At 41.2% G+C, this 12,626-nt stretch overlaps 1 protein-coding gene across 1 annotated transcript in view; it reads left to right on the top strand.

Annotated features, from left to right (window-relative positions):
* Window positions 1-12,626, top strand: part of LOC116876457 (alpha-fetoprotein-like) — a 51,716-nt gene that overhangs the window by 32,831 nt on the left and 6,259 nt on the right. The window contains exons 15-17 of the mRNA XM_032876419.1: window positions 641-779; window positions 3,337-3,560; window positions 11,900-12,032. Coding sequence (XP_032732310.1) covers window positions 641-779; window positions 3,337-3,560; window positions 11,900-12,032 — 496 coding nt within the window. The remainder of the gene's footprint in view (window positions 1-640; window positions 780-3,336; window positions 3,561-11,899; window positions 12,033-12,626) is intronic.

Below are 12,626 nucleotides of genomic sequence, written 5' to 3'. Positions count from 1 at the left end.
CACGAAACAAAACTACAATCACATGCAATGGCTCCCCTCCCACTTTCACTCCCCTTCACCTGGCTTTTTTTTTTGTTATTGTTAGCTCACAGCCCACATACCATTTCCTTTAGGAGGTGTGCCTGACCTCTCTGGGATAGGATTAGATGCCATTTTCTGTGCACCTACTGCACTACGAATTCCTGTCACTACATTAAGTATTCCCACTATCTCACTCATTAGGGTGTGAGCCCTATGATATTGGGGTGTGTTTGCTGATTATTGCTGTCCCCCTATTCCTACACCTGTAGACAATCAACATAAGCTGTAATGGCCTGTGTATACATTTATTTCAGAAGCTGTTTACTAAGTCTGATTTTGTTAGCTCTTATAGTGTAGCTCTTATAGTTTCCTTGCTAAGCACCCACCACCACACCCCACAAAGGATCAGTATGGAGTAATTTGTGAGGAAGGTGTGAAAAGAATTCTAGGTTTATTGAGAAAGTTATTGGGCCATTGGAACAAGGACTAACAGGAATTAAACCCTGTTTAATGTTTTGTTCAGCCTAAGCTAGAGATTGTCAAATATTGAGGAAACTCTAGAATTCTTCATTTGAGGAACATGGTCATTGCCAGGAGTAAGAGGAAATTATTCTTTCAGGCTCATAATCCTTTATACTAAGAAAGCCCCACAACTATCTGCTCAAGAGTTGGTTATGTTCACAAAGAACATGGCAGCCGCTGCCACCAAATGTTGCCCACTAAGAGATGAGCAACGATTTGCCTGCATGGAGGACTCGGTAAGTCCATCTTGACTTCATGTTTGCCCCTTCATGGTCCTAATCTCCAGCCTCCAGCAATCAATCTCAGGTTCATGTACACAACTATGAACTGTCAATGGAGCTTAATATTTCTGTCCCCAGGAAAACTTCTTTTAGGCCAGCTCATGCCAATTGTCTTGATTAGCAGCAGAAGTAAGACTGTTACTTCCCTAAGGGTGGTGATGTCAGATTCAACAAGTCTTTACCTGGATCATACTCCAGGGTCTAACTCTTGGATTTTCAAGCCAACAAAAATGACTTTGTCAACAACTTCAAAGATAATGCTGATTTTAGACTAAGTCATCCTAATCAAATGTGTAGGAAAAAAAGACAACAGTCACCATACCTCTAACACTAAATGTTTTTCCATAGAAGAAGCAATTTCTTTTGATGCCAGCTAGATGTCCTATAACTTAACTCATTCTGACAGTGTCTATCTGGAGATAGCATCAGATCCCACAGGTTAAGGGACCAGTCCTACAAGACTGCTCCCATCCCACTTCAGATAACAATTGCAAGTCCAGGTTGTCCCCTATGATTCTGACTGACCAGCTATAAATCTAAGGTTCCCAGGATCTCCTCCTCAGGTTTGATTAATTTGTTAGAACAGCTCACAGAACACAGAAGAACATTTACCTAAGTTTACCAGATAGGTAAAACATTTGATAAAGGAAATAGGTGAACTTCCAAATGAGGAGATACATAAGGTAAAGTCTGGGAGTGTCCTGAGTTCAGAGGCTTCTGTTCCTGTGGAACTGGGATGTGTTACCCTCTTTGTATGTGGATGGGTTTACTCACCTGGGAGCTCTCCAAACCCCATACTATTGGGATTTTGAAAAGTTTCCTTATGTATACATGATCAATTATTAACTCATTCCCAGCCCATCTCCCCTCTCTGGAGAATGGGTGGTGGGGTGGGGCTGAAATTTTGACCTCCTAATCATGGCTTGGTCTTTCCGAGAACCAGCCCCCATCCAGAAGTCCACCTAGAGTCTCCTTATTAGAACAAAAGATGCTCCTAGTTCTCTTATCACTTAAGAATTTACAAGGGTTTCAGAAGAACTTTGCCAGGAACTGGGGTCAAAGATCAAATATTTATATTTTTTATTATCTCATGTCAAACTCACAAGTTCTAAATTTATTAGACAGAATACCACCTGTGTGTTCATTTACAATGAGAAATGTCTTTCCAATGTTCATTTACAATGAGAAATGTCTTCCCAATAATTGGTCCTAATAAATGGACTACACTTTTTCTTGAATCAAAATACTTAGGAAGTTGAATGAAAATATGGGTAGTTGTATTAGTAGAATCAGAAGAAGGGAAGGGATGGTCTTAAGGGATATTTCTTCCAGGCTATCCTGTGGGATGAGAAATTATGTCTTCCTCACAAGGAAGAACATCCCTCTAGGGACCTATATGCTCAAGTCTCCAAGATGTACTCTTTAGGTCTCTCTCAAGTGATATTAGTTTAACACTATGGAATTCTTATTTGGTGACAGCTTTTCTAACCTCTGTTCTTGACAGAACATCTTGTTTATGCTAAATTGGTCCTTCTTCTGATAAAATACAATTTTTTTGATTGCAGATTTAAAAAAAATGTATTATCTAACCCTAACTTTTATTTTATTATAAGTTTTTATTATCTAGTGATGTCTTCCTTGGGAAACTCTTTCAATTAGACTTACATTGTTTCTAAAGCCTTATTTTTAGGTGATCTCTTTGGTTACATTTAAAATAGAAAAACTCATACATGAAATGTTGATGCTTACTGGCTTCAATTACTTCATTCCCAAATACATAAATGATTGGGAGTTTGGGGAGTCATACTTGGAAAGGCAGGCATGCAGACAACATCAGGATAAGAATCAGACACACAAGGAGCAAGGCAAAGTGACAGTTCTAGAAGAGGACAAGGAAATGAAGGAGGTAACTGAAATAGGATCCAAGAATTTCTCTCATCATCAGTTATTCATTCAATAAATATTCATAGAGCATCTACCATATGCCAAGTTCTGTGGTCGTTACAGTTGCCCAGTTATAAAAATAGAAACAAATTGGACTTGAATTTCTTAAGTAAGAGCTCCACTCATCAGTTATACATCTGAGTCAAAGTTGCAGTGCTGTTGACTTGAGGCTTGATTTTAATTTAAAACTGCATAAGAAACTCCTACCTTAAGTCAACACTAGTCTACAAACTAGAATGGGAAGGAACCTGGAGGTGCAGTACAAGTGAACTCAACTTGAGAATGGGGGGAAAGGGAGGACAAGTCTGGGAACCAGGCTGCATCTGACACTCCTGCTTTTTCCCAAACAGTGAAATCCAGACCAAACTAGCAGAAACCAGAATTTGAGAATATTTATGAGTCTTATTTTCTATGGAGTAAAAAAAAAATTATATATATGTGTGTATATATATATATGTATATATACACACATATATATATATATGTATGTATTTATATATATATGGTTTTTTATATATATATATAACCAAAACCTTATGGCTCTTATTTTAATTCTCTTCTGGGAAAGACAAAACTAATTCTTGGAGCTTTATGCAGAAGACATGAGGCAGAGCCTATCAATGCTGGTGTGGGCCACTGCTGTGATGACTCCTATGCCTTCAGGAAGCCGTGCTTTGATGATCTGCGAGTCGATGGGACTTACATTTCTCCACCTTTATCCTGTGACCAAGTCATCAGCCTTAAAGAGAACTTGTGCAAAACTCAGGAGGAGTTCCAAACTGAAAAACAGAAGTAAGAATCCTTGTTTAATTTGCTCTTTACTTTGTTCTGCCCGCAAGGGAGCAGGTATAGAGAACAGTAAAGTGGGCTCAGGTAAAATACTGCAGAATAAATGGATCTGCTCAGTGTTACACTAGAGGTCGGTTAGAACTGAAAATATTCTGCAGTTTTGCAGTATGGCTATCGTGGTTGTTACCCCAATGAACTCAGTTAGTGAGACTGAAGCCTACTGATCAGAAAATATTGACAGAGAAGTACATTAATGTATTTTTCCTAACAAGGGAAATTTGGAGCATGTGTGTGGCTGTGTGTGTGAGATATACATATGTAGTGCATATGAAAACTATGAAAACATTTATAACTTAGAAAATTTTATGATTAGAAGTTATTACTTTGCAAAGTGTTATTCTGATTTGGTTGCTGTTTCTAATACTTTAGACTATTGGTCAGAAATATTGCCAGTAGAATACAATGTCTATAAACGTATATTTAGATGTATATGTATATACATATGCAACATGTGTTCTATGTAAAAAGGGCTTCTGGATGAAGTCAGCAATGGAGCCTGTGGGTTGACTGGATGAGTGTTGACCTGGGCCAGCCCCAGCCATTCTCTGCTGAGCTTGCTCAAAAGCGTATGGTCAGCTGCTAAGTTAGCTGGGAGCTGGCTGGCTTGAGGCTGGCCTTGGCTAGGATGGCTTGTCTCTGCTGCATGTGGCCTTCCATCCTCTGGCAGGTTAACCCAGGCTTCTGCTTGTGGTAGCTGGGAGAAGGTAGATGTATGGAGGCCTCGTGAGGCCCAGGTTTGGAACCACACAATATCACTGCTTCTGTAAGGTAGGTCATAGGGTCAGCCCAAATGAAAATAGGGTATGGAAATAGACTTCATTTCTTGATGGGAAGAGTTGGAACATCACATTGCAAAGGACATGAATACAGAGAAAGATGGATAACTGGTCTATTTTGGTAATCGATCTGCTACCTGTGGATCATTAGTGTTGTTGAAACTATGGAAAATGATAAATGTCAAGATAATGGTGGAAAGTGAGGTGATATGCTGGGTCTCAAGTCATCAAAAATGAGGGAGAATGACCAGATTTTCTATATGGGGCAGGAATAAGTAGGGATGAGGGATGTTAGAGCTTGATAATGTGTACTTCAGAGGAGCAACGGCTTTTCAAAGAGCATGAAGAAGAGATATGTTGAAAGTAAAAGAGACCTAGATACTAAGGTAGATGGAGTTCAAGCAAAAATAGCCTTCTCTTGAAAGGTCTTGGGGGAAGCAGTGTCCTCTGGAGAGCCTCATGTTTTTGTATAGAGCAAGACCGAGAAGTTCCAAAGAGAAGCTGTGGAGAGAGGGACGTTTTCTTGAGAAAGCCTCAAGTGACAAAGGAGACAGAGGACCAGGAAAGCAGGAGATGTATCTGATCAGGGGTGTAGAAACCTCAGCATGACGAGGGGTGACCTGGGAGATCAGATTTCTGACTGGACCGCTGCTAAGGTGACTGAGGGTCATGGCTTTGGTTTTGGAAGTACGCTTCAGTGCACATGACTTCAGAGCAGCCGACCCTCCCTTTGCCTCTGAGAGCATAAGCTGATTAAGATCTCATAGGTGGTTGGCATTTTCCCCAATTCTCCCCACTCTTGCTTAGGCGGATCGAATGGAACACTTACTGTCAGCTCTTAGAAAAGAGACTCCTTGTTTGCTGCTGTAGACAAAGAATTGCCTTCTTAGCGGTATTAATCATCCATCTCTTTGCCCACCTTCTATTCCTGAGCCGGGAGCCAAGATACCCCCATGGCCCAGACATTTCCCCCTAGAATAAAATTCTGCTTCTGGTAAGTGTGCTGTCAAAGGCCCCATTTGGCAATGACCAAAGGTGACCATTCTAGGAAAAGCCAAAGGGTGAAATTCTGGTTTCCCTGAATTAGCAGCACTAGGGCCCCCTGAGGTGGGGCGGAAGTTTCCTTCTAGTGCCCCTGTTCCTGTCCTCAGGAGCAAACAAGGGAGCCCTCGTCCTCATTGCTCCTTCTCCCCCAAGATCATTAGAAGTGGTAGCTTACTGTATTTCCAATTCATTGATTTACTCTAACACAGGCACTTGCAAGGTCTAAATGTAAGAGTCCAGCAATATCATCTTGTCAAGTGAGGCAAAATTTTTGTTGTCTCTGGATTGCACACATACTCACAGGCAGCAAGCACAAGCTGGTGCTTGTTCTGTTTAATCACACCACTTGCAATTCTTAAGCCAGCTGACCCTTGGAATCCTTTCTGCAGTTGCCAAGGTGAGCCAATCTCAAACAAGACTTGAACACTTCCAGTCAACACCTGAAGACCACTGTAATGTTCAGTTAGCCATTCTTTTGTTTGCTCAGGCTGGACTTGAGAACGTAGGAGAACGAGGTCTCTGTCACTCCTAGCGTGCATGCTTGTCTTCTCTTGAGGAAGCTCTCCGGGCATAGATAGGCACTGCATTTTGTATGGCATCTCACCAAATCCTTACCACAAATATATGAGGCAGATAACATTATATGCCATTTTAACTGTAAGGGACAAGAAGATTGGTATGAGATCAAGCAACAGGTAAATAGGTTGTTGAGCTGAAAAATTCACCCAAACTATCTGGCTCAAAGAACATACCTTTACCAACATATAGCTTTTAGTGCACCCTAATCAAGGGGTTATAATACTGGTTTTTAAAACACTGAGTTCTTGGGGTGCCTGGATGGCTCAGTTGGTTAAGTGTTTCAGCTCATGTCATGATTTCAGGATTATGAGTTCAAGTCCCCAGTCGGGCTCTGTGCTGGGTGTGGAGCCTGCTTAAGATTCCCTGTCTCCTGCTCTCTCCCTCTTCCTCTGCTCCTCCCCTCCTATGCACACTTGCACTTTCTCTCTCCCTCTCAAAAAATAAAATAAAGTGAAATAAGCAAATAAAATAAAATAAAACAAAACACTGAGCTCTTAGATAAGGGCTAGATAATAAAAAGTATGAAATATTAGGAATCATCCCTGTTCTAGTGAATTCACTGTGTTCTCTGTATGGAGAAAACAGTAGCATAGAAACACTTAATGTAGAGATTTCTGGACTATTCTGGGAGAATGTATATTGGGAATCAAGAGTCAAATTGGAAAAAAGCCCTCTTACTTCCTGGGATAGTGGCAAGGGCTCTCTATGGCTTTCATCCCTTTATAATTCGGGCTGACTATCACAGCATAAATGTAAAAACAAGCAAACAAACAAAAAAAACAGTGAAGGGGCTTCTGGAGGGGAAAGTAAAAATTGAGCAAGGTAGAAGAGAAGGTAGAAGTTGATATTATGTAATAAGATAGAAACAATCGAAAGGAAACAGAAGCTCAAAGTAAAAAAACTTAAAATCCAATTAAAAATATTGAATTGAAATGTGAAGATTTGAGAGAGTATATAAAGACCAGAATGTACTTTAAATGAAATGGTGGGCATATTTAATGACAATAAAATATTAATATCATAGAAGCGAAAAACTGAAAAAAAATTGGTGGTACTGAATTAAAAATAGGATTTAAGATTTAAAAAGGTAAATTAAAAATTCCAAGCTGAAAAATTAAGGGAACTATTAAGGGAACGAATTAAGGGAACTATTTTTGAATAACAGCTATCAGGTTGGTAAGTAGAGAGATCAGGGTGGGAGAAGGAGGAAATGGGCAGGGGAGGGAAATCAACTGCAAGCAGATCACAAGTGTTCCACAGTTTTTAGGGGGAGGGAGTCAAGCTTCTAAGAGGCACAGAGAGAATCCTCAGGTGTAGAAATGACTGCCTTTACGTCTGGAGTTCCAAGGAGGGATAACATGACCTCCTGATACCCCTGCTCTGAATCTCATTTCCAGAACTTCTGTCTTCTCATAAAGGGAAATTCTTCACCCATCCTTATTCCAGTACAATTTGGATGTTTCTCCTGGTTTCAAATCAGCAGCTGCTGGCTGGTGTTCTGGAAACCCAGCAGCCTTGCTGGTCTTCCCCCTACTGGTCCCTCTGAGGAAGTGCATTTGGAAACCAGCCCACCCAGCGGGGGAAAGCAGAAAGCAGAGTGGTCCAGTGTGACCAAAGCATAAGTGAGAGAAGGAAAATAAACTTTTGGGGTGAGACTAGAGGGTTTGGGAGGGGCGGAACCATGACAGCACTTGGACCCCACAGCTTATAAGTGAGAGAAGAGGAGGGCATAGACAAGGGAACTTTCCTGGCTCTTTCATTAAGTTTCTCTATTACTATTGGATCTATAGCTCGGATCCTCAGGGAAATTGTAAAGATGCTCATCAGTCTTTTTCTGAATGGAATAAATGAATGAACAGGAGAGGAGCCATGACAATGTACTATTTATTGTGAGAATCAGGGAAGAGGAGACCATGGTTGGAAGAAACTGGTAATTTGAAATGGAAGCAAGATGTGCTATTATTATTACAGTTATTGATCATTACTATTATCTTTGCCATTATTTACTGCCTGAAGTAAGCCACTTACTATACTCAGCCCTTTAATGCATTATTTTTGGGCCCTTACAAATGCCTTGCAATGTAAGTGTTCAAATTTTCTTTTTATAGATTAAAGTCAGAGAGGTTAAGTATCTTGCTCACCATACACTACCTAGTTGAACCAAAGTTAGACTTCAAGGTTTGTGCCCTTTTTATGACATCAGAAGGAAAGAGGAGTCCAGATTTTGCATGAACCAGTAGTAAACTCTGTCTCCTTCCTACACCAGCTCCTGCCCTTTTCATGCTGAATGCCCTAAGCCAGACCATAGAAGCCCTAACTGCATGTTTGGAGATGGGGTATTTCCACAGTGTAGGTACCCATGACTGGTAGTTTCTATTACCTGGGACTTCTGCAAGCCTATGCTCTCATGACGAGTCAGTGAATTTCAGCATCATGATTAATATTGTTTTTGCAGGAAAATGCATTCTAAGACAAATTCCATCAAATTCCAGTGGGAAATAGCCTGTATTTCTCACTTTTACTAAGTAATTTCCTAAAAACTGATAATGATTATTCAAAGGTAGTGGAAACTGGTTTGAGGATATATCTAACCATACAGACTTAAATTACGTAGACACACTTAAAAACAAGTACAGCATTTCCTTTCAAGTGGGATCAAGTTTAGGTCTAATTAGAAGACTAACTACAGAACAGTAGGAGAGAAAAAATAATGTTTATACTATTCTTTCTTTTTAAAATATTGATTTCTGTTACTATTAAAGTAATGCATAATCATTGCAAAAAAATTTAGAAAATACAGAAGAGAGAAGAAAATCACAATACTTTTATTCCAACACTGCAGAGCTGCCCAGTATAAACATACATGTAGTATAAGAATATATGTCACATACACATACAAGCACACGCTCCCACAATTGCCCTTTGCCCATCAGTCTGTGGTCTAATATTTAATAATACAAGTTTTGCACAATCTTGCGACTGGCTGCTTATACAAAATTTTGGCTCCAGCAATTATCCCTAGAATCCTGAGGGGAGAGCTTAGGAAAACTCCCTTCACCCCCAGGAATTCTCCAAACATGCTCTCCCTGGCACCACTCCTGGGCCCCTGGGAACAGTCCTGCCCTCCAGCTGCTGCTGTCTCCTGCTCAGCTACAGGATGCATCCCTTGAAATGACAAAGCTGCTTTCTGTTTTGTCGTGAAAAAAAGATCACCTCTTCCCCCTGACCCGCAGGATTATCCACTTGTGGCAGGTCCCAGGGCAATGCTGGGTGTGTCCCCATGGTCGGCAGGACTTCAAGGAAAGTTCCCTTACGGCACTTTTTCAAAGTGCGGATCCTGTGTAACTCAGAAATGAGACCAACGAAGGCCCAGTTGGGGAACCATGAAATCATTCCCATCTTCCACTGATCAAGCTTTCTTACTGGATGGAGGTCTGCGAGGGTGACTTCTGGTCTCAGGAGGAGTTCTCCCAAGTGGTTCCCAATCCTCTTGCTTTCTGGGTGGGATGCTGACCTCACTGGTTTGCTGTATATGCCCCAAACTGTAATATTCCCAGGAGGTCTGAAATCACGGATACTAATGCAAAGTGGAGATGACATACAGCCTTATTAAAAAGGTAAGTGACAGTATTACATGGGATAATATAAATTCTCAGCACACGGTCTCGATCATAGTAGATATCTGTACACTCAAAAGATGTTGGCTGTTGCCACTATTCTTTTGTATAGCTTTTAAAAATTATAATGTATGCATTTTGGTCACTAATTATTCTTTAAAACCACATTTTAATGGCTCTATAATATTCCACCATCTGGGTTCCGTAATGAATTTAACCATTTCTTATTGCTGGACATGAAAATTGTTTTCAATTTCTAACCAGCATACATTGTGACAATGAGCATTTTTGTACATAAATCTTTGTTCCCGTATCTGATTTTCCCTGCTAGATTCCTAGGACTTAGGAGGCAAACATGGAGGTAGTTAAAATCTCTTAGCTTCTTTCAGCTCTGTCTGGCATCCTAGGGGCAACGATGATGTGTTCTTCAAACTAGCCTCCTTTTGAGGTAGTTTCTGAAAAGAAATCATTAGTGGGGCGCCTGGGTGGCTCAGATGGTTAAGCATCTGCCTTCAAATCAGATCATGATCCCAGGGTCCTGGGACTGAGTCCCACATCGGGCTCCTTGCTTCTCCCTCAGCCTGCTGCTCCCACTGCTCTTGTGCCCTCTCTCTCTGACAAATAAATAAAATCTTAAAAAATAAAATAAAATAAATCATTAGCATGTGCTTTTCTAGTATTTTTAGTTCTGCTGTTGTTTTAGCTTTGTGTATCTGCAAGGCAGGCTGGGGGTGTGAGGGTTGGGGGCAGCGGGAGAGGGTGGAATTGAAATGGCAACTTCGAAGAGGAGTGTCCCGTGGGCTACCATTAAACTGGAGGTCTTGTTCTCTTGTTTAATGAGAGCAGGCTATGGGCCTGTGGGCGCGGCTGATTTTGTAGGTCCGGAGGGCACTATTTGACTGGGCTAAGCTTGAGACCTGCAAAGGTTCAAGTTTGCTCGATCCATGTCTCCCACTTTGCTCCCAGTGCCTGCCTTCCTTCAGGTGACCATGCTCGCAGTTGCACAGTGCCTGAGCTGGTGCCCCCTATATGCTGGCGATGTTGCTGTTGGTCACTATTGGGCAGCAAAAGGTGGTGGCCTCTTAGTCCAGGAGTCAAATGACTCAGTGAGTAGCTGGGGCTAGCTGGCCACATTGAGACAGCTGGGAGAAGAGGAGGGTATGTCGGGGGCAGAGAGGGAAACCGACCACAGTGCGTACCTCCTCTCTCCCTGGCTGGTCCCGCCTCTCCATCGTCTCCAGCTGACGGCAGTTGGACACAAACTGTGTCTGCCACCTGTCACGTGGGCAGCCCACCCCAGGCAAACGGGAGTTTGGAGTTTTCTGTCTTGTGATATATTTATAACATTATACTTCTAAGCCTAAAATAATTACTATCTGCAATTGTTTACTAGACCCCTGGTTTAAACTGTCATAGAAATAGCTGCTTTGAGTTTTGAGATATTTTCTTTTATACCCATTCAAGGCACAAATAAGGCCACTGGGTATTATCAATGAATTTGAAAATGAAGAATAAGCAAGGGTTTTTGGTTGAACAGTAAAATACCAATTAATGTACATTTCCCCGACCCCTCATGACTTATTTTCTCTTTGGTTAAATCTGTCTTGGTCTAAAACAATGAAAAAGAGAGAGAAAGGGAAAAGATAACACTGGAAGATTTGGAATACTATTTTATTAAGTAGAGAGACAAAAACCAGGTTACACTTTTGAATATTCAAAGTGGTTGAAACTACCGTTGTGGGGGGAACTCTTCGATGAAGGATGTCAGAGATATTGTCAAGCCATGATAGTTCGAAATTAGTTTATTGGTTTATCATTAATCATGCATGAAAGACCCTCAGCTTTCAGGTGTGTCATACTTACAATATTTATTTGGAAGCTGGTTGTTCAGCATAAATGTTCCTAACAAAATACAGGAAAAAATGATTTAACTTACTATATCATCTATTTACCAACCAATGCCATGAAAATAGAAAACAAAAATCTCTACCTTAGTAATAATTATATAAAAATAATTAAGTTTAATGTATGAATTATGTAAAAGAGATGTCCTGGAAGAAAAGCATGTTGGGTAAAACACGAAGATGGGGATGGGCGGTGTGACCTCTGTGAACACATCACTGCATTTTCAGGGCTTCTAAGCGTCTGAGTGCGGGTGACGAAGATGCATGGGTGGTCCCAGATTTAAATCAGTAAGGCGGGTGTGCAAGCTAGCCTTCTAGAACTCAGCGTGTACTTGTGTTTTTGCCACTCCTTTCTGACTCAGGCTCCTCAGCAACCTCGTGAAGCAGAAGCCATCCGCAGCAGAGATGCAGTTCCGATCCGTGATGGACAGTTTTGCCCACGTGGTGGAGAAGTGCTGCCCAGCAGAGACAAGTGAAATGTGTTTCCGAGAAGAGGTATCTGTTTGTCTGTTCTCTCAGTGCGCTAGGATGTACTGAAGTTAAAAAACAGGACTAAACGAAACAAAAAACCTTTCTCCGTCCTAACTGTGGGTGAATGCAGAGAAAATCGCAGTCCAGATGGATTGGTGGAATCCATTATATTCGGCTTTAAGATATGTGATTGAGAAAACTAGCGGTTTAGACAGGGACAGAGTCGAGTACCAGTCATGACACCAGATGGAGTGGAGATATTTAGGATTGAGGGTGCGAGGAGGGAGGACGGACTGAAGATTTGGATAATTGCAGAGAAAGGGTGTCCTTGGAATGTCATGAAATTTTAAAGAAATAACAGTTTAAAAACCTGTCTGGGCAAACTGTAGTTTTGTTCTAGAAATTTCTGGGGGCACAGTCAAGAATAGTCACCAAATGTAGTTTGGGGCTTCACTAAGGAGCCAGTGGAAAGGGTTTCATTTCCTCAGTGGCCAGAAGATCATTATCGGAGAGGTTGAAGAATAGAGAGGAAGAAACGACGACAGAAAAGAGTCTGTGTGCACACCCACCAAACGGACTACGAGCAGACTGTTTTCTGGAATTCATCTAATTGCATAT

The sequence above is a fragment of the Lontra canadensis genome, unplaced genomic scaffold (assembly GCF_010015895.1).
Source record: "Lontra canadensis isolate GAN:19392208 unplaced genomic scaffold, GSC_riverotter_1.0 scaffold1, whole genome shotgun sequence".
Classification (NCBI taxonomy): domain Eukaryota; kingdom Metazoa; phylum Chordata; class Mammalia; order Carnivora; family Mustelidae; genus Lontra; species Lontra canadensis.
Note: the sequence above shows the minus strand (reverse complement) of the source record. Positions and strands in the feature narration are given on the sequence as shown.